The 27830-nt window shown below is 43.7% G+C and overlaps 1 protein-coding gene across 2 annotated transcripts; it reads right to left on the bottom strand.

Moving 5' to 3' along the window:
• Positions 1-51: 51 nt before the first annotated feature.
• LOC135378813 (pre-mRNA-splicing factor SLU7-like) lies at positions 52-27656 on the bottom strand. 2 transcript variants are annotated; one of them, XR_010418583.1, is made up of 11 exons: positions 27420-27656; positions 26483-26630; positions 26292-26372; positions 22336-22500; positions 22083-22148; positions 18471-18587; positions 15961-16058; positions 11034-11101; positions 9207-9395; positions 1485-1595; positions 52-1401 (listed from the first exon to the last, which is right to left on the bottom strand). XR_010418583.1 is itself a non-coding variant. In XM_064611916.1 (9 exons), the coding sequence occupies exons 1-9, from the start codon at positions 27572-27574 to the stop codon at positions 9223-9225; spliced, it is 1071 nt and encodes a 356-aa protein (XP_064467986.1). In that variant the 5' UTR covers positions 27575-27656; the 3' UTR covers positions 9135-9222. The 2 variants fall into 2 exon arrangements, 1 of the variants encoding a protein (XP_064467986.1); XM_064611916.1 differs by lacking the exons at positions 52-1401; positions 1485-1595 and having other exon boundaries at positions 9135-9395.
• Positions 27657-27830: the final 174 nt, after the last annotated feature.

Genomic DNA, 27830 nt, shown 5'->3' with positions numbered 1-27830 from the left:
ATGTGAGGTTGCACGATGCTGTTCTCAGAAGAGTACAGGAAGGGCCTCACACAGGGTCCATTGTTTTATCCGTGATTTTTTACAACATTTACAACAGATTTTTAATTTTTCTGAATTTCATGTGAACAATCCATACACTTTTATCACATGTGTAGCTGGGTACTGGTCTTATGCTGACGTCTGTTGCAAAATTTGCACTGGCTGATGGATGAGGGAATATGGACTATATAAGCTGTATGCTTCACAGCACTTTGCTCCCACTGCATAGCACACGTTGTCGAACTATTTTGAACATTACCATAATCTGGCTCTCTCAGAGTACAGTACCCTTCGGCCAAAAATTTCAGCTAGCATTTCCGACAAACGCTAGTTCACCGGCTTGTCATGAGTAAGCTGCTCATGAGCAGCTCACTCTGACCATATAACCAAGAAAACTGCTCTTTTAAGCATGTCTGACAGGGACATAACTAAGGCCCTCGGCTTTCCCCGATTCCGCGAAATTTAGTGGAATTCGGAATTAATCGCAACATCTTTCGTTTGGTACAGAATTTCACGGAATCCCTTATTTTTAGGGGTGTGCAGATATTAGAGTTCTCGAATTCGAATTGAATATCAATCACTCGAAGTATTCGATCCGCGGATCGAATACCCAATATTCGGGTTTCCAGATATTCGACCATTCGCCGAATACGAACGACAACTTCCGAAAATGGGCTTCACCTGACACTTTGCTAGAATAGAATTCGATAGAATTCGATATGAAAGAATATGAAAGAATTGATGTTCTGAGGCTGGAACAACATAGAAGGGACAAATACATACAAAGCCTCAATTTGCCTAAGAAATTAACGATGAAAGTTGAGAAAGTCAGAACATCAATTCTTTCATGTTCAACAGTTGCTGCCTGCATCGATCCCGTCGTATGAATGTTTGTATGAGTGAGCAAAAATGTAAGAGTGAAAGGAGGATGAGTGAGAGAGAGTGACTGGTTTGTCCCTTCAGATGACGCACCCCGGAAGTCGCTGAGAAGGCGTGTTAGCTTAGCTCAAATGGTAGAGCCCTGAACCGGTAATCCAGAAGATGTGGGTTCGAGTCCTACAGCTGGCTAAGCTTTTCAGTGACTTTCATCTTTCATCGTTAATTTCTTAGGCAACTTGAGGCCTTGTATGTTATTGTCCCTTCTATGTTGTTCCAGCCTCAGAACATCAGTTCTCTCATGTTCTAAAGTGTAATACCTCGTCAGGAAAACATTCATATGAGTTCTCTTTTGAGACCTCTGTCATGCATCTTGGCTACTTAATCTCGATGTCTTCGGTGCTGAGGGCACGGATTTCTCCAAAGAGATCTGTGCAAGCCCAGTTTCCGCATTGCCACATGATGGCAGCTGCCTTGCACCAGTGCCTGTAGAAGAAAAATAAATTATTCATGAGAAAATGAGAGACAACCCTTCAACTGTGTTACAATTACAACTTGCAAGAACATACCCTTCGGAACGTAAGCACTGCTCTCTGGTACCACTTTTTCGTTCCATCAGGAGTGGTCCTCAACCTGCCGATGCGCTTCGCAGTCTCCACTTCTTCCTTCCAGTGTGAATTCTGTTTAAGTCATTGAGTCTGAGTGTATTTTTGATCTGTGCACTTAAAACAAATTGGTAGACTGTTTATGCAAGTTTCCAGACAACAATTCCTGGTGATGCGATTCTCGATTAGCTTCCATCATAATTTGCCACACACTTCCATACAATGTGAAATCCACAACACTTTCCAGTGATGTGATTTGATTGGCTTTCATCATTACTCGCCATCAACATGTCTACACTTGCACAGAGTATTTGTTATGCCTTCTTTGTAATCTCCCTGTTGAAGTCACTATGTTTGCTGCTGCCATGCACGATCAGCTCAGTGAGTGCCAGCTGCAAGAGCCATATTCTGTGACGCAATGTTAGTTGCATACCCCGTTGAATGTAGGAACAGTGAAATAAGCCCAGATGATACATAAGTAGAGCCTCAAGTTTCCGGGAAATATTTTTCTCGAAATTCGGGGGGTAAAAATCGGGTAAACAAACATGTGCTCTAAATTCATGCAAATTCATGTGGAAAAACTTCAAGTATGCTAAATTTGGAGAAGAAATCTGGCTCAGCTACTCAAACTAACTGTACTGGTTTTGGTACAAACAGTGATATAACCACATCTGCTGTCAAACAGGTTATTGTTGGTTCCTGTGGACATCTCAGTGAGGGCAATTTGCCGGATAAAAAATTTGATTTCACCCTAAAGAGGCAGCCTTCAATTCAGGGAAGAATTGGGTTAGACCCTAAACCTTAAGACTCAATACATAAGGGCCACAAACGGGAGTTCATCACAAAACCTGTACAAACATATAGTCTTTGATAGCTGGTACAAAGCTGGACAAAAGTTTACGAAACACGCTCCGGCGCATTCCTTCCTCAGAGCGACACGTAGCAGTGAATGGGATCGTACTGACATACAGGCATGTGCCTAGCTAGCCCAGTAGCTAGTGTTTGTAAGTCGGTACGGTACCATTCGCTGCTAGCATGTCACTGTGAGGAATTAAGGAATGCGCCGGAGAGCGTTGTGTAAACTTTTGTCCGGCACTGGCCCAGGACACGTTCCCAGCCAAGTAACACGCCACCACACTGGCATGCAGACCCAGTGGCGTAGCAAGAAAAATATTTTGGAGTGCGTACGCGGGGAAGAAGGATTCTCCCCTCTCAAATGCACTACCAAAGGTATGATTTCAAGGTGAGTGGATGGCGGTGAAAACCACTAAACCCCTGCTGCTAAGCCACTGTGCAGACTGCTCAGATATCCAATGATACCCCTCTTTTTTGTTGTTGTTGTTGCTATATACAATGTTTTACTAAAAATTCAGGAGTGATGATAGAGTTTTTTTTATTCTTTCTGCCCACAGTTTCAGGTTCAACTATACATAAGGTGCTCTTGCACTTGTTCTTTGTCTCTATGCCCTGCTTAAAACTGCATCAACTATGCTTGATGATGATGCATATGAATAAACTGCACTGATGCATGCAGTTCTCTCTTTGCATGTTTCTTTTCACACTTGACACATATACAGTTGTGAAACATCGTGAAACACAGTACATACACATCTTTGTTATTGCTCTTTGTTCCTTGTCTTGCTGTGATCAGTTTCGTAGTACAGTATGACAGATTTTGGGACAGATACACTGCACTTTACATGTTCGTGTTTATTAAACGCACGAGGCACTTCGAGGCTGAAGAAAAGTATCTCGTCTCTGGTACTCTGCGGGAAAACCGTGGACCTTTAAAGGAGCCCAGAAAGCGCTTCAGTCATGACCACTTTTTCAAACTAAGCTATTAACCCGACTGCTAAAACGCATCATGCGAAGAGATTCACTCAACCATACGTGGGGAGTAACGCATTACAAAGTAGTGTGTTACCGGTAACGTGTTACATTAGAGTAGTGAAATATGGTAACGCATTACATTTGGGGAAAAGTAATGAGTAACGTAACGTCATTACATTTTTACTAACTAACGCGTAACGGCGTTATGCGTTACTGCGTGTTCGGGAACATTGCTTCATCGTCTAAACTTGAAAGCTTGAGCGAGGACCGTGCCTGCAGAATCCTGGGATTTTTTCTATTAATCTTCAACAATAACAATAACACGAAGGTCACATCGGCACCCACGAAGAACGCAAAAGAAGAGTTATTGACCTACCCTGGTTGAGATGTCACCTTTGTTTACCACCTCTATTTTTCACTCACTCTGGTATTTTTCAAACGAATGGGTCAAAAGCGACAGAAAAATAGCCTCTACTCTCTGAACAAGTAACAAAGTACCAAGGTATTGGCTGTTTAGATTTGTACTGTGTGAGATAAAAGGTCACCGTCTCTATCAACATTGACAAGGAGCACTCACTGGTCATTAGGCTTCCTCTCAGCCAAACGGGCGAAGCCCACAGATGAAAATTTTGAACATCAACTACTTCTGCGTTCCAATAAATCGTACATGTACGTAAGTTGTGTTCATGCGTGACCCTTGTTTGTGCCCAATATTGCTTGTATTGATTTGCGGAATGCACTTACGTGACTCAACCAAAAATGCTACGTATTATAAGGACAACTAGTGAAGTAATGCAAAAGTAACGGCGTTACTTATCAGAAGTAACGGCGTTAGCAACGTGTTACCTACTACCGCAACAGTAATGAATAACGTAACGCGTTACTTTTTGAAAAAAGTAGTGAGTAACGGTAGTGCACTACAAAATAAAAGTAACTTCCCCACCTATGCACTCAACAGATGCATACATAGCGTGGAATTCGATTTTGAAAATCGCGACCGCACACAAAGGCGACAATGCTCGCGACTAGCCGCCAGAGTCGATTTGATGTCATTGCGGTGCAACCCGCTAACTGGTTTGCTTGTTTGGAGAAATGTTGTCTGCTACAGAAAGAGAGAACTAGAAGTAGAAACGAAAAAGAAAAAAGAAGTGCAAAAAGGTGCTGGCCCCCGATTGGAGTGAGGTCTCTCTTGTAACCGCGATGACATCACAACCCTCACTCTTCCTCCTCGTTTCGGCCTCCTGCACAGCGAGTCGAGCGGAAATGCGCGCGTCGATGATCAGGGGCATTTTATTCCAAGAAAAATACTGCATACATAGATTTTTTTTTGTATTACCGTATTTTCACGCGTATTAGCCGCACCGCAGATAAGCCGCAGGACTCGTTTTTAGATAAATTTTGAAAATGTTTTTGCAGATAAGCCGCACTCGCAGATAAGCCGCGGGTAATACGACGCGACTGCTTTGTGCCCTAAACCAGTGATGCACAAACAAATATCAATAGAGACACTCAACGCTCGTCGACGCCGTACTCCCTGCCAGCTGCCCTATTCCCGTACTGGTCCGCTACGTCGACGACTTTTAGTTTGAAGCCGCTGTCGTAGATGTGCTTCCGCGTTGCATGGAGCCATGCCTCACCTCTTAACTGCCGTGCCCGTGTCCACGAATGCTGCTGCTCTGGTCAAATGAGAACTGACGCTTAGCTGACCACGTTTCATCTCGATGTCAGGTGTACTGAACCCTTCCTGTGGGTCTGCCGACAAAGGAGACCGTAGGGAAGGCCATAAACCCTGTGGTCCACATTCCCGTGTCGGCATATTGTATAACAAAGGAGGTCAGTTCTAGTGTTCTACTAAGATCGGATTGTGCCCTTGTTGTGTGTTTTTCGTGGATTGAGGAGTTAGTGGTATTCCAGGAGACATTAATCACTGTCACCCCTTTTGTTAAAGCTGCGTGGGGGGATGTATTCGGAAGGTCAGTCCACTCGAATATGGACCCGCCCGTTCGTGCACTGGCAGGGCGGTCCTGCTTCTAAAAACATGGGGCACTGTCGGCCCTTTCGTTTAATCCGGGGTATGGGGAAAATACCAGGGAAAGATAGCCATCAGATAAGCCGCACCCGCGGATAAGCCGCAGAGCGTCCACGGAGAAAAAAAATCACGCATAAGCCGCGGCTAATACGCGTGAAAATACGGTAGTTGTCATGCCAAGTTACGTCCTTTTGTAATTCGCCAGAAACAGAAAATCTTTTGGATGGCTTTCTGGCAGAGTTGTGCCTAACTTGTTACAAGTAACTCGTTACTTGGTAACTGTTACTTTTTTTTTAGTAATGAAGTAACGATTCAGTTACTTTTTAAAATATGGTAATAGTGATGGAATCAGTTACAAAAAGTGTTAACTCGTTACTGACGTTACTTGTTCCTTTTCTCCAGCACGGGGGAGCACATTTCAGCACTCTGTGTGGCGCAATGCGTGCAGATCTGACCTGCGCGAGCCACGACCACGTGTGACTAGGGTTGCCACCAGGCCGGTATTATACCGGCACGGCCGGTTATTTGCTCGCTCTGCCGGTTGCCGGTAGGAAGGTAATACCGGCAGCCCTTTGCCGGTATTTGTGGCTCAAGACCTTTCATATGGGCTTTTGCGGGGTTTTCCCTTCAACATTCCACTACAGCTTGAATAAATCTGGAGCACAGACCCAACTCCGCAGTCGCCAGTAGTTTTCTTAGTTATTCATAATTATTATTATTATTATTATTATTATCACTGTTATTCATTAAGTCTTGTGTTTGGAGGGGACAAGATCAGTGATTGTGCAGAGCTGTTGGTGGCTGTGTTGAGCCAGCTAGAACTTAGGCCATATACAACCATCATGAGATCTCCACCCGCAAAAAAGGGTTTGTCTGCGTCGATGTTTTTCAAAGTAAGTGGCAGTCTAATCCGGTTGCTCCAATACGATCCAGTGTAGCGTTCATGCCTGTTTATAGCAATTTCTAGCATCAATGATACAGCCAGACCCAGGAACATATGTTTCCTCGTATTATCTTGAGCGAGCACGCTCGTTTTCTCTCTGTGAGAGTCCACTCCTTACCCACTTCCCTTTCCCGCGAACCTTTCCTCCTTTCTCTCTATCCCACCTCCTCTCCCTCAGCCGGTATTTTTCACTACGAAAGGTGGCAACCCTACGTGTGACTCAAAGTATTATTGCGGTCCCTCGCTGGATGTGCCTTTTCTCTTGTTTCCGTAATCTCCGACCATCACTCCTTCCCCAAGAATGGGCACCAATTGAGCTATGGCTACAAAAGACGCGTTTCGACTTGTAGCCTTTTCTTGTCTTTGCTAAGCTTCTGAGCGCCCTAAATTGTGACGCAGCCCCTCGTCTGTTTTGGGGGACCGTTGGTGATCGTTGGTACGAAAACCGGTGTCTTTTCTTGTGTTTTCATAATCTCCGATCACCTCACTTCGGAACGAAGGGAAAGGTTCAGGAAAAATGGATGGTAAGGGGCCAAGAGACACGGAACATGAAGGACGGACAACAAGTTCTCAGACTCGGCAAAAAGTTTATTACAATGACGCAGACTATACAGGGTGTTTCAGTTAAATCCCCGGGCTAAATAATTCGTGAACGCGTGCACCAATCGAAGAACTTTCTTTTTTACAAGTATCTGTCCGATACCACCTACAAGCTGGCGTGTGTGTGAGTGGGGGACGCTCATTATTTAAATAAAAATTCAAATGAGTTCCGTGAAAAAACGCAACTTCTAAAGCAGGGCGCTGTCGGCATTAAAATGGGTACTACCCCTTTTGGGACCTTCAGTGGACACCTTTTAGAGAAAAATCTGCCACCGAAGCGGGTCATTTGTTGCAGTAATTTGTTGATTTCGGTTTACATATTTTTGTCGCGGCTGGTCGCGGCAAGCGCAAAAGGACGTAATTCATTGGTGGATAAGGGAGTGAAAGAGCGTCCTTTTGCGCTTCATCGCAACCAACCGCGACAAAATATGTAAACCGAAACCAACTAATTACTGCAACAAACGACCGCTTCGGTGGCAGATTTTTCTCTAAAAGGTGTCCACTGAAAGTCCCAAAAGGGGTAGTACCCATTTTAATGCCGACAGTGCCCTGCTTTAGAAGTTTTGTTTTTTACGAAACTCATTTGAATTTTTATTTAAATAATGAGCGCCTCCCACTCATTCACACGGTGCGCAGCTTGTAGGTGGTATCGGATAGATACTTGTAAAACAGAAAGTTCTTCGATTGGTGCACCCGTTTGCAAATTATTTAGCCCGGGGATTTAACTGAAACACCCGGTGCTATACCCAAGAGGCGACGCAGAGCGGAAACGAGACAAAACGAAGGATCACTAATCATGTTGCCACGTGTGGCGATGAGCTTCTTCTGAAGTGCAATTCCTCATTAATAAAGAGTTGAAGGCAAGTGAGGGCTCCTTGTTGGCTCCTTTAACTATGCGGCGGTAATGTAAAAGTAACTCGTTACTTTTGTTTGTTTGTGACGAGTAACGTATTTAGTTACTTTTATCTGAACTGACGGGTAACGGTATTTAGTTCCTTTTTTTTGGTAACGGGCACAAGTTATGCTTCCTGGGCTCCTTTAAAAAGATGGGCCACCAATTCTCCGTAGAAGCGGTAGGCAGCCGAACTGTGACAGTTATGCTCGCTTCGTTGGGAAAGATTGATTTTGCAAATTGGCAGTACATGCCGTCAGAGAAACTGTACTTCGTACTACAATGCAGGTCGCAGCATGGACAGTAAATTTAGCACGCCTTCGGCAAGCGGACAAAGGAGGGAAGGAGACGGCGGGGAGAGCTGCATGGCAAAGCATCCTGACGTTAAGTTAAGAGTGCAGTAGGGGCCTTATTCTCGTCAAAGTAATCTGCCTTGGTTACCCTGTGTCTGGCCTGTCATTGGTCATTACGTGAAGAAGGTGTGAAGAACAGAAATGAATGTTAACCGATAGTCGAGCTCTTGATCCTGCAATCTTTGTGATAGATAAAGTATGAAGAGTGCAGGACCAAGTGCTCAACTATTGGTTGCGGGCACGTGGCATTCACCTCATTTCTTCACGCAATGACCAAAGACACAAAGTAACCGGGGGTCAATTATTTTGCCCCTTGTCTGTCTCAAAGTGCAGGTGCAGCTGACTGGGGCAAGCTGTTGCACTGAGAAAGAAAAAAAAAAATTATATTTGAATGCAACTAAATTTACTTTGTATGGCTGAATGTGTTTCATTACGGCAAACTATGGTGTTCCGAACTTGTAATATATATACGACTGTGTCAATATTGAAGTTTTGGTGGTAAGCAATTTAGGAACCTTATGTCGTGTTGCAGGGGTTCTAGTTGTAAACGTTTTATAATCCTTGTTGCAGATGCGATTCCTTTGTAATCACATATGATCAATATGTACCGGTACTACAGCTGGATCCCTTCAAATGGAACCTGACGATGCCACAAAAATCTGTTCAATTTATGAGGAAATTTCAGTTTCAGTGACGAAATTCCAAACTCCTCCTTGATTACAGCATCCACATTACAGGACATCCTAGTGGTCTCTTACCAGATTGCTTACTTTACTCTATTAAAATAAATAAACATATCGTATATTGTACTGCATGACAGGCTTTTTACCTCCTTTGATAATCTCTTAGTGCCTGCAGAACTCCACACGGTCTTCGTGAAAGTGACAACAGGTTAAATATGGTCTCTCTACAAACTCTCCCAACTTCCAACAGCCCAATGCAGACTAAACAAGTCTTACTTCTGGCACAAGATTTCAAGTTAAAATCTTGTAACGATAAAATTTACAGGGTAGCTACAAGGTTGTCAGCAGGAACATACAAGTCTTGCGCAGGGATCAGTTCCTTCTGAGGTGCTCTGCTCCACCGTACTTCTCCACGATGCTGTCTTTCATGGAATGCCGGAGGTCCTCCTTCTTGGAGAGGAATTCCTTGCCGAGAAGCTCAGCCTTGGTGGGGTCGGCCTGGAGGTGGACGTCCACCCCTTTGTCGAACGCTTGCCATGCAAACACTAGAGGAACCAAAAAAAACCTCAAAGTACTTTCCAAAGTCAACTAAAAACTAGAGCTGCGCAAATATCCGAAATTTCTAATGTGGAACAAACATGGAACGAACATCTGATGCTATAGGTGACTGGTACTTTCTAAGAATCATGGGAAGAGGGTTGACTTCTGTGTCTAAGCTATGTCTAAACTAACTGATGACGCACGCTATGGGTGCTGGAGGAGGATGTGCCTGGCTCTAGACACATGTTTAGAAAGCGGTAAAGCGTGACTGTCAGAACCTAATACATAGACTGTTTTCCTGTGTGCGTACATAAACTAATTTGCCGACAGTAAGCACGCACGTAATGTAAGATTGAATATAACGGCTGCAACAAGCAATACCTGGCATTGTAGTCCTGAAGGGAACAGCCACCCATACTGCTTCTGAAGCAACTAGGAAGCCATTTTTAAACAAGCAACGATCACAAAGCACCTAGACTATCGGAGGCGCTTCACACTAGAGGCGAGGACACTGAAGTCATTTCTGCACAAAATTGCCGGATGCTTTTCTAATGCTATTCACAACCTATTTTCAGTGTTCGAAATTTTCGAATATTTTCGGAATAGTACTTAAGCGAGCTACCGGTACCGCCATTCTGCAAGTGGGCTTCGCCTCATTACATCCCAGAGTTAGGTGAAGCCCACTTCACGTTACTTCCGTTCTTTTTGTGCGCGGCTACATTCTGCAAATCGGCTTCACCTCATTACTCTCGAGCGTTAGGTGAAGAACACTTTACACTGTTTACAATATTCTGTTACTAAAGTCTACAAATTTTGTGAGCTCATTTTCAACACTGGGTATTGCATGTTCCAGTAAATGTGCTCCTAACTTTGAGGGTTATGTTCAGTAACAGATTGAAATATGTGCATTTTCTAAAAAAAAAGATACAGGTAGGTCTCCAAGCTGCTTTGCCCGTCTTACCAGAAGGTCAAATGCAGGGTAACTTTAAGACATCGGTCAGTATCTTGTGTATTCATCTTGTGCGAGTATTTATAAAAATAAATACCCAGAAATTGGGATTTAAATAAAATTATAAACACATTTTTAGAGTCTGTATTTAAATACAAAATATAAATACATGTATTCATACTTTAAACGCTATTTTAATTACAATGTATTTAAATACTGCCCATCCCTGTTTTCTGTACACGTTTCCACGAATGAAAGTCTCTGCTTGGGGTGTTTTATTTTTTTTTATTTTACCCTTGCACTGGGTGTCTTATCCATTTTCGAATGTACCACCAACCCGCACAGATTTTAACTTTATATGGGCATATTTCTTGAATACCGTTTCACAACTTTTGTTTTGTCGACCATTTGTTTTAAAATGCCAATTTGTGGGCTCGTCAGCTGTTCTGTGGCTGAAAACTGAAAAAGCTGGATCCAGACTAGTTGACAACGGGGTAGAGTATCGCCCCTGGCAATGAAACTCCACAATCATAATCATCATCAAATAATGTTGTTGTTGAGTTAACGAGTTTCATGATATGGACATCCTTCATCCCAGGTAAAACCTGGCTTAAATATCTACTGATAAGCTTCGGCAGACACGTGGGAATGGTGGATATCCAGTAGTGAAGAAATTGTGGAAAACAATGCTTACACTGTGCTTCGACCGCCTTCTTGGCGTTTCCCGTGTGTCGCACAAGGTTGTCTCCTGCGAACTGTAAGCTGAAAGGCAACGTCGACATCTCAAAATTATGCCGTCTCACCCACGCTATGCTTTCAGTTTCTTCAATCCAGATGAACATGTTCACGCCTGAGCATTCATACGTTTCCGTGAATAGGAAAGTTTGTCAATTCGGAAGCAGATGATGATTTAACCCGAGCAAGTACGCCCGCGTCCACATTGCAAAAGAATGATCACATCAGCATACAGACATTTCAAAGATATACAGTGCAGAATTTATAATAATAATAATAAAGAAAGAATCTGTTGGAGCAAAACTGTACACTGGAGGTACACTAAATCGACTGCCAGTGTTGGCCACTAACTACTTCTACAGCAGTTTAACCATAACTACCAACTACTTTGTAATTTAGTAGTTTAGCTAGTAGTTCAACTACTTTTCAGGGGAGTAGTTAAAACTACTTTCTACTGCAATGTAGTTTAACTACATCTATAACTACTTAACGTTGTCCATCAACACCAATCCCTTGTGGTGTACTTGGACACCCAAATATGAATCACAAGCAATGATAAACTCAATGGCAGGCCATTGCTACGATCGTCAAATACAAAGCTTGCGGCGGGATTCTTTCTGTGCCTACGCGATAAACTAAGTTGCAGAATTATTTCACAGCAAATGAGGCTCCACTAGACAAGCATTAAAAGTGAAGATTTAGTACACATGCACGACATAATTGCTGTGCACCTCCGTTCTCATTAAACAAGTAGCTCAAGGTAAAAGTCGGAAGCACAATCGTGCTGTAAAGTTTGCGGCAAAATTGGAAGTAGTTGGCGCCTTCGGTAACCTAACTCCTGTAGTTAACTACTTAAAATAGTAGTTTAACTAGTAGTTGCCAGTACATTTCTGCAAGTAGTTGATACAACTACTTTTTAATTACAATCAGGTAGTTCAACTACATGTAGTTAACTACTGGCCATCACTGTCGACAGCGTTGGTTTTGAAATCAGATAAAATGACCTGCAGAAAAGCAAAGGTGAAATTGTCAGGATTTCAGGTTGGTAAGGTGAGATTACAAAAGAAAAAAAAAAAGAAAAGAAAAAGCACACAAGACGGTCCTGGAGTATGGTTTAGCAGCTTCGCCATAGGACTCCTCAGCAGCAGTCACATTGTAAATTTTCAAGGCAATGGTTAAAATGGCGGAGAAGATGATGAGGTGCAAGTCCAGTCCAGTAGAGGTGTTAAGCACAGTAGAGATTCATAAGAAATTATGCATTTCTGAGGGAACAACATTATTTACATGAGATGGCACATAGAGAACGCTAACCCTCTCCCCTAACCCTCTCCCACATGCACACTATATTAATGTTCTCTATGTACAGTGCTTGACAAATGTGTCCAGAACACGCTACGGTGCATTTCTCCCTCAGAGTGACACCCTAGCAGCGAATGGTACCGTACAGACTTGCAAATGGGTGACTGGGTCACCCAGGCACATGTCTGTCGTAGAAATCTTACGGAGAGAGGCTAGAAGCAAAGCTGGGGAGGAGGATCGGAGGAGAGCAAAGCACTTGAACGGGGCTCTTCCCCCTCTTGATGTATGCGCTCGGAGGCAGCCATATTGAATCAGCCGAGGAAACGTCGCGTGTTTCCAGCCCGTGAAAGCAGCCATGGTTCCAAAAACTGTTGCAACACTTGCTCGGTTGCTCCTCTGCTTCTGTCGGCTACATACAGTCAACGCTCGATTTATGAACACCCTCGGTTCCCTGAAAAATCTTTCATAAGTCGAGGGATTCATAAATAGAAAATTCCGTTAAGTGAGTACTATCGAGCAAATGGAACAGTATTTCCGAGTTGGGATTATGTTAATAATGCAATATATTGTATAATTTTGCTTTTGACGATGCCTTCTGCTGTATCAATCTCACAAAGAACGGACGTTAGCGTATTCACATTCTATTTATTATACAGTACTAAATTGTTTAATTTTGCTTTGGACCATGCCTTCCGCTGTGTCAATCTTGGAAAGAAGAGATGTCACCACATTCGCACTCGACTGGTCTCGGATTTCCTCCGGGATTTTTAACCTCCGTTTATTAATCATCGGGTGACAGCGACCACCTTATTTATCAGTTGAGGTCAGGAACACTTGGTCTCCCCTTGTGCGACCCCGGAAAACACGTTTGTTATTCGGATTCCGAGGGTTCCGAGGAACCGTTCAGGCGTCATTCATAAGACCACGGAATAATCCCTTTGAAGGTTTCTGTTGACCTCGGAACGATCTGTTCATAAATTGAGGGCAAAAACGCTGGACAAATCCTAGTTGGTTCCCAGAAATTCCATTCATTATTCGAATACAGTAAATCTCGGTTATAACAGCCCCACTTATAACAAATCTTCGGTTATAACGAATGCCTCACGAACGACCGTCAAAATTTGTATTGAGTCTATGGAAATTGCCCCCGCCTATTATGAACGAATTGCCGGGGAGCCTTCGGTTACTGCGACCGAAAGAGCTCCCTCGACCACTGGAGAAGGCGAGCGCGCGACGTCAGACGCCCGCGGATTTGTCAGGCGCCGCTTGCACGTGACCTCGCTTTGCAGCCAATGCGCTGTCACCATCAGCGCGCGCTGCACGTGCACCCGTTTGGCCGATGATTAAGGCGTCATGGATGCAGGTGAAGCGGGAAACTTTGCGAAACTGCTTCAGAAAAGCTGGGTTTGTTCATCAGGCACTGGCTACAGACGCCGATTGTGAAGTGGACTTTGGTGTGCGTGATACCGACACAGAACTTTGGGACAGAGCAACGGCTGCGAATCTGACTGACGGGTGTCAGTCTTTCGAGGAGTTCGCGACAGCAGATGACGACGCACAGGCCGTCGCAGACTTCAGTGATTCGGACATCATTGCCGACGTGCGCCCGCCGCCAAACGAACTTTCCGATGACGATGATGATGACACAGTGTCTTCCCCTCCTTACATTTTAACTACAGCGGAGGCACTCAAGTACGTTGCTTCGCTCCGCGATTTTGTGTACGCGAAGGCTCTCGCCGCGGCCCACCTGGACCACCTTGATGACTTAGAAAACGCCGTGATCTCCGCAACTGTGTATAAACAGGCGCCATTAACGATGTATTTTCAATGAACGGCATACATGACTCATGTTTCTTACACTGCTGGCCTTTTGGATCAAATTTTTTGTCCATTCCATTTATAGCGAACTTCGGATATAATGAACGGGTTGCGCGCGACCGTCGAGTTCGTTATAACCGAGATTTACTGTATCGAGGTTCATAAAACGAGGGAAAAATTAATGTAAAAAGTTTGGTTCCCCGTGCTCGTGTTCATAAAACGAGGAAATTCATAAATCGAGGGTTGACTGCATTTTGTCAGTGTCCACCCCTATCCAGGCTTGTAGTCAAGGCTGGTTGAGGCAGCGGCAGCGGCGGAGACAGCATCCCCATGTGGCGTTCGTGTCGTGTCTGTTTCTTCGTGTGTGTGTGTGTGTATGTGTTTTCGTATATCTTACGGTTTCATGGGTTCTGGCGGTGTGTTACTGTTCTAAAAACATTTTTGGCGTTATGGTTGCTGTATGCTTACTGGATTCCTTTGTTTGCATGTGCCGCGGCAACAGCAGCTGATTCAATATGGCGCTCCCCTCACCCGTACGTCCCAGTTTCGGAGGTTTCCTTCTACCATACTTCTTAAGATTTCTATGATGTCTGTTAATCTGTACGGTCCCATTCGCTGCCAGCACTGTTCCATTGCGTAACGTGACAAAGTGCAGACTCTCCCACGAAAGATTGTGTGTAAATCAATTTGTTCCGTCCTTCCGAAATGTTCCATTTCGTGTGACTCACAACGGTTAAACCGTGGTGATTTTATGGTACATCCAATATTGGCGATAAGGACATACTTATCAATGTAATACTATTTTGGTTTCCAACAATGCCCAGTTGAACTCAACTGACTGGAGGAAAATTAAAAAATATGTTGTTCAAGCAAGAATGCTTCTGATTCACAGACCTGCTGCCTGCACTGCAATAGTAGGAGACGTGTCGAAGCACGTCAAGTTTGTGAACCTTGGTTTCTAGCATTGGTGTCCTATCAATTATAATGCTGAAAACTACATTGGGCCAAACATTCATCTACAACTTTAAATTGGGGCAATACGCTGTGCAAGTGCGTCTCTGCGCATGAGAGGAGGCAGTGAGAGGGAAGAGGGAGGGCGACGCCTTAGCCAGTGGGGCTTCCCGAGTGGAGTAACCGGGAGAGGAGATATGCGCAGAACGCTCGGTTACTTGCAGAGCGCATAAGCAAGTATACAAGGTGCACTTTAATGCATTGCGATACGCTGCCGGAAGTGGTGATTGGCTTGGAGAGCAAAACCTCCAGTCAACGCCGCTCCAGCACATGGAATCGGATGTTGTTATACATTGGAATGTTATGATGTGAACCCGTTCCAAGGATGAAGGAGAGACGCACGCAGTTTATGCCCTTTGATTGGCATTGTTTCATGGTAAAGGCACTCACTAGAAGTAAACAAATTTAATATTTGGATATTATGAGCCACGTTCATAGAACATAATAATTGGAGAATGTTTGTCTAGCTGTTTAGTGCCCCCTTTAACCTTGAAACATGGGCCAAGTCCATAGGAAGCAATGTAGAAAAGCTTTTGCATTGGAACTCGTATGATCCAGTCACCAGGTAAACTTCAGTGTCTCCCTGGAGCATAGAGAGTATATAGTGTCTGGTTTTGATCTACCTTCTTGTCTGTTAGTTGTAAGGTCTTTATGTGGAGAACTCCTTATTTCCAAAGTGTATGTGTGTTTCTTTTTTTTTTGTCTAGTGCAACGCATGACTCAGTTGACTCATCTTGGGGTTGTTGAAAGAAACTCACTCTTCTGGAGTCTTGTTTGAGTTCTTGTAAGGGTTGTCCCTCATGGAGCGAGTCTTGGGGTCGTAGTGTGCAGAGTCGGGGTCCAGGTTCCTCAGGTACTGCGCAACAAAAACAGGTTAGGCCTAACAAAAATCAACCCCAGGAAGAAATGCACAGAAGTGTGTTCTGTGAACATATGTCCACCACTGTACATACCTATTTATTTATTTGTACTAAGGGTTATGACTAGGGCCCGGAAATTTAGGCACTAAACATGAGGAAATAGGCAGGCATTTACAACCCCAAAATACCAAAATAGGCAATAAAATGTAAAAATGGGCATGTTAATCTGGTATGTACACTCTTTGGTGATGGCGATGTTTCAGAATGCTCATCTAAAGGATACGGTCCCATACAAGCCTTTAAGTCTGGCGCACGAATGCTGAGGCAGCTTGGAACCACGCTGTACTGAATAATACTTTTACGTTTTCTGCCCTCGAAGATCTTGGAAGGCCCAGAGAGGCCAAATCTTTGGATCAAATGTACGCAAAAAAGTAACAAAAGGCGCAAGCACGCAGTAACGAAAAGCAAAATGCAGCACTCAGCACGAGCCTGAAAATGGCGTACTTAGGCGTTTCTAGGCATTTATCTAGGCAAATACCTAAAAATCCGGGCCCTTGTTATGACAAAACATGCATGCAAAGAAAAGAAAGAGGACAATTTGCTTCAATGCTGATACTTCAGCAATCTGAGGCTTTCAGGAAATATACTTTACAAAATTCGTGCAGAGAATTTCTGGAATATGAAATGATACGCATAAAAGTTAGGCCTATTAAGCTTGGTATACATATCACAAATGTAAAAAGAAAACAACTACAAAAAAAAAGAAAATAAGAAGAAAGAGTGTGCCAGAAGGAACTCAAACCCCCAAGCACAAGTTCAATCTGAGCTTGAGTTCAAGACTGTTTATACATTTCTTCCACAGAATCACTTTGCTCAACATGAGAAATGTCAACAAGATCTCACTTCCACATCAAAGTGGGGAAACACAGTGTTCACTTTTGTTCCTGGTACAATTATACTCTCCATAACACAGGCAACTTCAGTTGCCTTTTGCCTGCAGTTTCGTTACTGCATCAGGCACACTAAAAACAAATAAATAAATAAAATAAGTAACAGTCATCTGCTTCTCGGACACCTCCTTGAGGTGCTTGGCGTCTGGAAGCTCGAGTCTCGAGCAGTTTTCTATCCGTCTGCCTCTCTGCCTAGTGACTGGACGGTGCTCAGCATGACAGCAAGATGGCCCTAGCTATCCTAGCATCTTGCTCTGTCAAGATTGTCCGCGATGTGCATTCCTAAACATAATGTGCTATGACTTCCTGTCCTCGGGCCACAATGTGTGGTTTCAATGGGACCCAAGCCATGTCGGCCTCCACGGCAATCCCCGCGAAACATGCCCATGCATTTGAGTTGATTTTTCGACTACACATCTCAACATCCGCCTGCTGTCCGCAGCTACTGTGCAGCGCCCGTATTGGTGGCTGAATTGGCAATTTGCAAATTTAGTTTTCTGGTTTTACCCTAAGCGATCATGATTGAAATCGGGGGTGGGGTGGGTTTTTACCGTAAAAAACACTGGGCCCTAATTATACAACGGTTATAGAATGCTACGAAGATTGGTGTACTATCATATTTGGGGTCTGACTTTTTAGGGTTTCACCCGATTACACACACAAGACGAGAGTGATGGGATTAAAACTCCATCTGGATGCTTCTAACTCTCTGTGGCAGCTGATCCTTTTGTTGTTCTTTAAAAGACCAGTCTAGAGGCACACAACTTTGTTTCTGTTTTTGGTCGGTATGGAATGTTAGGCGGCCGAAAACGGTTTTCCCACAATTAGGGCAACCGTAGCGAAATTGGGACGCCTGCAATAGCCCCCCGAATCTCCCTTGCGCGAAACACCCTCCTTCACCTTAACGATAGACATGTGGTGCAGCCCAAAATTAACTGTGTGTTGTACAGCGATAACCCAGTGCTTCCCCGACATTGTGCAGCTTCTCGGACCGTTTCCACTGCGCAGTTAGTTCAGTGGCTAACAGGTGGCACCACAATACCGTCGTCATCGCTTGCTTTCTGCTACTGTGAATTCTGAGATTGCGCAGAAGCCACAGATATATTCCTCTTGCGATTGCAACCTTATTTTGTCAGGCTGCATATAGGCTTTGTGTTTTTTTAGAAAACGTGATATAAATCTTACAAAGAATAGAAGTCAACAAGAAACAGCTCGCAATGTTCGTAGCAGACGGTTTTTCCTACCAACAAATGAGGGGGCTCTCTACCACAAACGTCACACTAGAGTGGGTGATTTGAGAGAGTGGGTGAGCGATTTTGCAAATTAATTGCGCCGCGGTGAAACAACTTTGGACAAAAATATTTTGTGGGAATGCTTTTCACATACTGCTTCACAAGATGACAGCAGTTTGTGGCCATGTTAGATACCACTTTAATACTCCTTTAAGACCTTAACTACCTTGGCAACGTCCTCTCGAATTCGAAGGTTTCGCACGGTGATGCGCTGCTTGCTGTCGACTTTGGTACCGGGCATGTTGGCATTGTCAGCATACTTGTCGTCGTCGTCGCTGTCGCCCTGTGAGGAAGAATCACCGCTCTGACATTGTTCTTAGGCAGATAGGAACTGTGATAGCATATGCGACATGAGCTTCCACGAGGCTCAATGGGTACAAATGTGGGGTACTAGCTCGTATAAGCTGGGAAAGTTGAGTTCTGCACACTGCTAGCATAAAATTCTGCCGTCAATGGTGCATTAAATGTACCGGCATATGAGCTATTTACAAGATGGTGGCCAAATGATAAGGGCACGTTTTTTTAGTACCACTCAAGTATGGCGTAGTAACACGAAATCTGGCTCTCAAACTGCCTGATACGCAATCTGTTGCGTTGAAATTATAACGACAAAGAGTTATACTGGGAATAATCGGTTTGAGTCACACTGACATATTTTTCCTTTCAACCGTTGAGCCACACCCTGTGACCACCTCCGCAATCCATAAACATCCCCCGGCTGTAACTCATGCGGAAAAACAAGGTGCCGAACTTGCCAATTCATCCATCCTTGTACATGAGTCGAGAGTCATGCAGTACTTTTAGTGTTAACATAAAAAGCTTATTAAACTGTAGTTAATTTTTTATATGCTACGTAATTGTTTGTGCAAAATGCAGTGTGCAATACATCGGCGAATCGTCGAATTCGACGGATGGCAGATTTTACGGACATAAAATGATTTATTGTTCATAAGCAGCCTACCCCCTGTGTCTACCCATTTTAGCCTCTCTGAGCATCATTTCAAAACTGACCCCCAAGATAATAATTTTAGAATCTGCATTTGCAAATGACTTCAAGAGCAATAATCGTGAATCATTTTTCATTAGCAAATTCTGCAGCGTACCTCCTCATAGTCTCAATATTACGAGCTAGTAGCTTATAATGACCGTGTCACAGGCACCCCTTCCCAGCGCCGCATTTGGAAGCTAGCGGTGGCGCTACTCACCGGCCCGGTTATTGCTTCCGCAACTTCTACAATACTCCGTACTTCAGCTTACCTTAGCGTTTTTTTGTACAAGCGGTGAATGTCTTAAAAGAGATGCTTCTTTCCAAAGTTGATCATCATCATCATTCTACACGTTTTCATAGGAGCTGTTGCTGTCGTCTGCTACGGTAGCCGTACGTCCGCTTATGCTCATTCAAAATTCAAATCTCCATTGTCCAATCATGATGCAGATCTCGCGGGCCGACGAGTAGCGCCCCCAGCGGATCGTGCAGACAGGCTCCTCATAGGGGTTGCCAATTATGACATTGTCGTTATAATCTAGTAGTTCATGCTCAATATACATGCTTGTCCCCACTGCCACTTGGTACGGCGTTGCCTACATGCTGCTCCTCCCTCTTCAGAGGCCATTTCTGGATTGTAACTTACTTTTCCGTTTCTTCACAAACCGTACCTTTCCTTTTTTAAAGGGGCACTAAAATGCAAAAACAAGTTCACCTCAAATTACGTTACACACTGTGTTAATTTCTTACTTGTTACCATAATTCAAAACTTTGATTCCGTTATGAAGCTGTACAATCAAAATTATACCGGACTTTTTCTTCCTTCGGCGCTAAGCAGTGAATGACGCTTCAGCTCGTGCATCAGCAGTCCTGGTGATAAACATAATGCGCGTTGCGAAGCGGACCGGCATCACTGTCCGAAGGACGTTAAGATAATGTCGTCAGTAGGACATTACGGGAGAACTGTTGTGGGCTACAATAGACGAGTTCAGAAAATCCCAGAGCGCTTAGCACCGCTTTGAACTGTGGGAGTTTACTAATACACTAAAGAAACGGGTGGCCTCCAAGCTGTTCCGATTTCTTCCCCACCAATCCATTGTCCACGACGTGTCAGGGTCAGCCAAATCGAAATGTGAAGGATTATTCTTCATTCCCCCGCTCAGCAAACGCCCATGATGCAATGCATGCGCATAGAGCACTGGGATTTTCTGAGCTCGTCTATTCGGTGAATCTGCATTGAAAAATGCAGCAGTGTGCATCATGCCACGCATACCTATACATTACACTATCTTCGGACCCGTTCCAAATCCACACGCCCACGATAGGTATGTGCGCGCTTGTCCTGCTGTCTCATTGGATGCTGCCAGTCTTTGCCTCCTAGGAATCCCATTCATTTCCATCAAGGACAGCTCCGTTTTCATTGCATTTTTCTTCTGAAAGGCAGCATTGTGTGAACTAATTTTGTTTGAACTGCACTAATTGAAACACTGACTTTCATTTGAGAGCAAGTTGTTTTTGCATTTCAATGCCCCTCTAAGCTGCTCAAACCCCGTAACCCATGCTTCCCTAGAATTGTTTTGTGACCCTTTTTTACCCTCTTCCCACGCTGAGTCATATTAGTTTTGTCGTTGCCATTTTTACACTGGGTCCTGGAGTTAATTCGTATTTTACTTCTCATGCCATTTCCTCCTCTCTCCCAGTAACGGATATATTATAGCAATATAGAAAGTTTACATAGGACGAAACATGAACACGAAATTGACAGATGGATAGCTGATCCAAAGAGTGCATTGGTGCACAGCTCCGCGCAAGAACTATGTAAACCGAAACCAATTAATTACTCGGAAAAATCACTAAGTATTGATGCTCTTTTTTTTTCTTGGAGTGTTTTTCGATGAAGGTCCTGATGCGTAAAACAGAGGTTCTGTAAGCGTGCAAAGTAAAAGCTAAAAGATGGCATGTTTATTTATGCATAATGTAAAAACCCAGACACTAGGGAACACGAAGGGACAGACACAACACGAAGTCCGTCCGTGTTCCTCAGTCTCGGGTTTTTTTTTACATTATGCATCATCTTCACCAGCTCGCTTGCTTCCTAGCCATTTTTTCAATGTTTATTTAATTTGTGAGCATATGCAAATAAGCCACTCACTACTCAGTTCGTGACCGATGTCCCAAGGATCTTTACCAGAAAGAAATTTCTTCGATGGCGCCACCTGTTCACGAATTATCCAGACGGGGGATTTCGGTGGGACACCCGGCATACGCAGTTACCGGGGCTGAACTATAACAGTGGGACTGATGGCTTTTCAAAATTGGTGAGTGTGTTAAAAAGTGAAATAATGTGTGGAAGTGAAAGAAGGCCATGTACCGAGCCAGAAGGTATCAGAATTATAAAATTATGTGGTCTAGAACCTTTCTGATATGCATTTCAATAACAACATGTGAAGCACTTCTACAGCAGAAGAAACACGGCCACACTAAGTCTAACGGCTTCGAATGTGTGATCTTAGGAAATGTATAAGCCTTGGGTTAGGTCAGGTATGCGTTTTTTTTAGTTAAGTTAGGCTAGGTTAGGCATGACAGATTGGGAGGATTGCTATAGTATATCCGCTAAATCAACGTTGTGTTGAAGATGGATGAAAAAATGTGTTTTGTACGTGCAGCTACCCATATAAATAAGGAACCATAATTTTATGATGCGACACACATTTCGATGATTTTCTGGCAATTCCAACTAGAGTCTACCGCAGGTTCAGCGAGTAGCGCAATAAACAGTGACGTTTAAAATACCTCGTGCGCTGTGTCCACACCACTTGCGTCATGCCTCAAACGGTCCTCTCTGAGTTTATGCTTGGCCTGCAAGAGACAGATTCAGAAATAAACTTAAAATCCGGGCGGGTTGAAGATCTGTTCTAAAAATGAGTCAATGCTGTCAGTGCTGTGTTTCTTTCGTTTCCTGTCCCTTGTGTTGTCCCCATGCACTGGGGTTTTTATAGTTTTTAGACAGATTCTGTTTCCACATGTCCGGAATATCTGCACACACCTCTTCTACTTTATGGTACTCTTCGATCACCTCTTGGTAACAAGCCGGATCGAACCCTTTCCAGCGATCACGTTTCCCGTCATAGTCCAGCTTGAGATCCGGCAGCTTCTTTTCATCTGGTGCTATCTCACTGCCCGTGTACTTTGCACTTGCTTTGCGTGGCCTCTGAAATGAACCTTTATGGTGAGACATATAATATCGTGAGACCTTAAATCATTCAATACCTATTACCTAATAGTACCTATCATTATACCTATTATTCAAGCTGCTAGACAGCTTTCTTTTGGGCACCCCTTCACCAGTATTTGTATGGGTGAAAATAAATCCGATTGATCGACTGATTATTAATTATTTCGGAAATAAATCACGTCATTGTTTTTTCTTGACGACAAATTTGTTTTTAAAGATATCGTTAGACTGGCGACTTTTTGGATTTATCCGACAAACTCCCTGCGACGTGCTTTGCACAAAATCGGATTTATCCGATAAAGTCCGATGTTTCCAACGCCCATGCGGTCGCCTTACGGTTCTTCCCATTTCCTTTATCGCCCTTCTCCACACCTACTTTCCGACTTCAAACTGATCCACACAAAAAAAAAAAAAAAAAAAGAAAGAAAGAAAGGAAGAAGAACAAAAAAAAAAAAAAAAGGTAAGGATAGTACACACATGTGTCCCATCTGTCCTATGCATCCTTGACCCTTGTGGCTCTACTTGACCCTGGGCTGTGAGCTAGTTTGGCACAGAACAGTTCTGTGTTCGTCACAGCTGCTACTCATTCTGAGCCTGGGCACCGTTCACAATTCGTGCAATGCTTATTTGTACTTCAATATAGCTCTGGGTGGTACAACATCCGTGCACTATATCGTGTGGTTGCAGTCACTTTCGCACTTCTTTGCATTGTCTCTGCGATGACTGCCCCGAAATCGGCGCTGTTCATTTTTCAGACTTTTAATTTTTTTAAGAAACTCTGAATTTCGGAAAAGTTGAAAACTCTGAAAGCTCAGAACCCTAGATATCGTGTACGCTCATCTGTCTGTTAGAGATATAGTAGCACACGTAAGCACGGCAAGAAGGACAAAAGCACAAGGGAGAAGTGACAGAAAACAGAAACTGTGTTCCTATAGTCATCACAGCTACCAAGAAATTAGTTAGCCTATGCTCAGCAATTAACAAGGAAAAGAAAAAAGTAGGATGCATTATAAAGCACAAAAAAAGCTGGATAGGTTGCAAACAAGGTGTTGTATACTGTACTCCGCTGTCGTGTGGCAAATCTTATGTGGGGCAAACCCGTGGGAACATGCGGCTGACCTAGAAAGTGTCACACCATCTGGTCACCTTGCAGTCCATTGCAAAGCATGTGTGTGCTCACTGTTGTTCCAAAAGACGATAATAGAAGCCACTTTCAGAGATCAAATTGAAAGCAAAATTTATAAGAGGCTTATTTGATAAAGTTAAAAGTTTGATTTAAAAAAAGAACTGCTCTTGTTCCTAAGATAAGCAAGATTAGATTGTTTGAAAATTCCTATCTATGACTTACCGGTGATGTCATCATCAGAAACCGCTATTTAATGTGTGTGTGTGTGCCAACAATAAACCTTCAGTTGTGAGTACGCAGTTTTGGCTGTCTGTCACCTCTCCCATGTGCTTGCATCCTTTTTTCTGCATTTACGTGTGTTACTACGTATATACAGTCAACCCTCGATTTATGAACACCCTTGATTCCCCAAAAAATCGTTCATAAATCGAGGGATTCATAAATCGAAAATTCGGTTAACTGAGCATTATCGAGCAAATGCAACAGTAGTATTTCCGAGATGGGATTGTGTTTATAATGCCATAAATTGTTTAATTTTGCTTTGGACCATGCCTTCCGCTGTGTCAATCTTGGAAAGAAGAGATGTCACCACATTCGCACTGGACTGGTCTCGGATTTCCTCCGGGATTTTTAACCTCCGTTTATTAATCTCCGGGTGACAGCGACCACCTTATTCATCAACTGAGGTCAGGAACACTTGGTCGCATCTTGTGCGACCCCGGAAAACCCGTTTGTTGTTCGGATTTCGAGGGGTTAAGAACCGAGGGTGCAATACCTGGAAAACGTTTTGTCCGTTCAGGTGTCATTCATAAGACCACGAAATTATCCCTTTGAAGGTTTCTGTTGACCTCGGAACGATCCGTTCATAAATTGAGGGCAAAAATGCTGGGCAACTCCTAGTTGGTTCCCAGAAATTCTGTTCATTATTCGAATATCGAGGTTCATAAAACGAGGGAAAAATGAATGGAAAAAGTTTGGTTCCCCGTGCTCATGTTCACAAAACGAGGGAATTCATAAATCGAAGGTTCATAAATCGAGTGTTGACTGTACCAACTTCCCAGTTTCTGTACTTTAGTTAGAGACATAATTTTTCACCATAGTTTCTTATTTTTAAGGCCTGCAATGTTCTTCTCGGCATGCACATCATGGCAGTCGTTTCCGGCACTGCAAATTAGAGGGCGACTTTCTTTCGGTTCAGCCAAGGCCTTCGGTTCTTAAATTTCTATGATTGTTTTGTACGTGAAGTACTGTAAACGTATTTTTATTCACGACGTATTAATTTTCGCCAATCGCGCATTCAGTCATTTGCGAAGTTATTCGTGAGTACTGTAGAAGTCGTTTTTTTCCGCGTGGAAAATATTTTCGCGCTTTCGAACAGAGCTGGTTTGAGGAGTGTTTCGCGAGAACTTAAATTCGCGACACAGGTTTCCGGGTGTGCTTTCCTGTTGCATATCGTGCTGCCGTCAATACTGGGGCATATTTCGGCACGTACTAAGACATCCGTTGTACACGGGGATGGCGGCGTTCTAGGTCAATCCCTTTTTTTTCCTCACGGACATGGGAGGAAAGGCCCTGTACAATGACCCTTAGGGACCCTGCAGGAGGCCATAGTACTGGCCTTGTGCAGGTCAGCCAGTTCATTTTAGCAGTTCTCATTCATTATCCCTCATGGCACTGAACAGTTCGGTTGAGACGTCACACTACCATACAAGCTGGTTTTGAGAATGCGGGGAAAGGCATGTTGCGGCATCGTGGTATATACAGGGTGTTTGCTCTAACGTGTCCAGAAATTTTATTTAAAGCGAGCTATAAAAGAGTAACGAGCGCTACTTTGAAGCTACTTGACTAAGAAACAGGTGCTACTAGTGAAGCAGTACCGGTTTCTTACTCAAGTAGCAGAAAAGTACCGCTTGCTATTCTGTTATCGCTCGCTTTAAACATAATTTCTGGACACATTAGAGCAAACACCCTGTATGTACAGTGCAATGCGCTTGTAGGAGTAACAAAGGCATGATCAATTTTCATTCCTTTACATCTTGCATGATGGGATAAAACAATCTTCTGCGGCTTGCCTGAGCTGCCTATGCTGCATGGAGTAGAAAGTGTCAAGGTATAGTCACGGTATAGCATCGAACGCTGCACGATTTTCACCCTCATATGGCCAGAGTTATTCGTGGGAACTTAAATTCGCGATTTTGGAGGAATGCGCGAAAAATGCAAAAAATAATTCTGCGCAAAAAAAGAAAACACTTTTACAGTATTTAATTTCGCGATTCCAGAGCAGTTTCCTTTCGTGGGATAAACCTCAAGCAGTAACAAGAGGGTAGAGTGGCAGCAAGTGAGCTGGTGGTGTAGATCCATAACATAAAAACCTGAGACTAGGGGAAAAACTCGAGACCTTGTGTGCGTTGTCGTTTTTTGTTTCCCTGTCTCGGGTTTTAATGTTATGGGTCGAGCTGCGTTCGCGAGTACAATTTTTCGCGATATTTTAGCGGTCGCGAAAATAAATAACGTCGCAAATAAAAATATGTTTACGGTAGTTATTTGCTTTCTGCCCAGGCAGTGCTTTCCACGAATATTTTTGTTCTTTTTTTTTTTATTGACTGATGATCGCTTCATGGCTCCTCTGATAGAAACTTACTTCAAAACAGTCCTTCTTCTTGTGAGTCATAGATCCACAGTTTTCGCACGCCCCTTTGCGATACCTGGTAGCCTTCCCCACCTGGAAAAGATTGGCAGTGTTGGAAATACAACTGTCCTCCCAACAGAAAAAAATAAGAATAAAAAGGAGTTCACTCGACAGTTGTAAATGTATACACTGCGACCACTTACAAATTCCCCTCTTGCGTAGTAATCGCTTATTGCAGAACAACACTGCTGCTTTTCAAGCTGCTGCCGTTGGTGCTTCAACGTCGGCCCCTTTGCTCCAAAGTACCATGGAGCTGAAGCTATGTACTGAGGAATGTGAGGGTTGATATCCCTGCAACAACAATACAGTTATGCAGCATACTACGTATATAGAGTCGTATGTGATTAATGTTGAAGTACGCCATGAAAGTAGGTCAGTCTTTCCCACAGCCTCTCAGCTTTTCCCTTTCCCCTCGTGCATGCCCAGAAGGGTCTCATTAGATCGCTCCCCAATAAGGTACCACAACAACAGCACGTGAGGTGCACCTTGCTTCATCTTTTTCACCATAGTGTTTGTGGCCCGTCTGCGAATACACCCTTATTGCTGCTTTCTGAGTGGACAGCCGATTTATCGCCGTGCTTTCTCCAACCTTTTCTTTCTCTCATGCGCAGAGACGTACTGTCGCATCGTACAACAGTAATAAACGCAATACACCTCTCCCTGTTTGTAAACAAATGACGCCATAGTCTTCGACAGCGCCACCAATTTGGTAGAATTGAACTACGCTGAAAGCTAGGGGAGAACAAGGTCGCGCACGAAAGCCACGGTCTTGAGGGGATTACGATGATCTCTGAAAGCGACGGGACCTTTGGTCCTACTTTTCTTTCCGTAGGAGGCAGTGAACAAGTGCCCATTCCTGGAACCCAGCCCTCCCCTTCCGATTTGTTTCGGTTTCAGTCTGTCTACCAACGTCATGATGACGTTTCTCCGGTAGAGAACGCTGGAGCGTCAAATATCAAGAGAGTGTATGCTTTCCCCACCACACTCAAGCAGACGTTATCCTCTATATCTATTATACATGCAACGCACGACAGAGTACAGTTGTTTGGTAAACAATACAGATGTCTAACATCGACGTACTTTCCTTCCTCATCAACGGCAGCTGGTGCTGTGCCTGCCTTTCTTGCCTCTTCTAGCTCTTTAGCTTTCCTCCAGTCTTCTCGGGACTGCTTCTTAGGTTCATCGGAGTCTTTGCTTTTGATTATTTCGGAAGCAGGTCGATTCATTGGATTCATCGCGCTGCAACAGGTATCACACGATCGCACAAAATCACAACGACCGCGCTACGCCGCAAGTTGTGGTCCCAGCGTTGCCAACCTACATTCGTATATTTTTTCTGGAGTGCACGAAAAATCTCCCCAGAAGATATGTTTAGTCTGCTATTGCGCTAGTTTGTTTACATTTAGCCACATTTACGCATAGCGAAGAGGTTATTGATGCCGAAGAGGTTTGCTGATGCCGACTTCTCTTGCTTTGAACTGTCAATTACTA

The sequence above is a fragment of the Ornithodoros turicata genome, chromosome 1 (assembly GCF_037126465.1).
Source record: "Ornithodoros turicata isolate Travis chromosome 1, ASM3712646v1, whole genome shotgun sequence".
NCBI classification, from domain to species: domain Eukaryota; kingdom Metazoa; phylum Arthropoda; class Arachnida; order Ixodida; family Argasidae; genus Ornithodoros; species Ornithodoros turicata.
Note: the sequence above shows the minus strand (reverse complement) of the source record. Positions and strands in the feature narration are given on the sequence as shown.

Excerpts from the sequence above, each read along its gene's own strand:
- LOC135378813 (XM_064611916.1), bottom strand. The coding sequence starts at position 27,574 with ATGAATCCAATGAATCGACCTGCTTCCGAAATAATCAAAAGCAAAGAC. Across the intron at positions 22,501-26,291 it reads AGAAGAAGGACTGTTTTGAA|AGGCCACGCAAAGCAAGTGC; the intron begins GTAAGTTTCTAT and ends GGTTCATTTCAG. Across the intron at positions 22,149-22,335 it reads AGTACCATAAAGTAGAAGAG|GCCAAGCATAAACTCAGAGA; the intron begins GTGTGTGCAGAT and ends TGTCTCTTGCAG.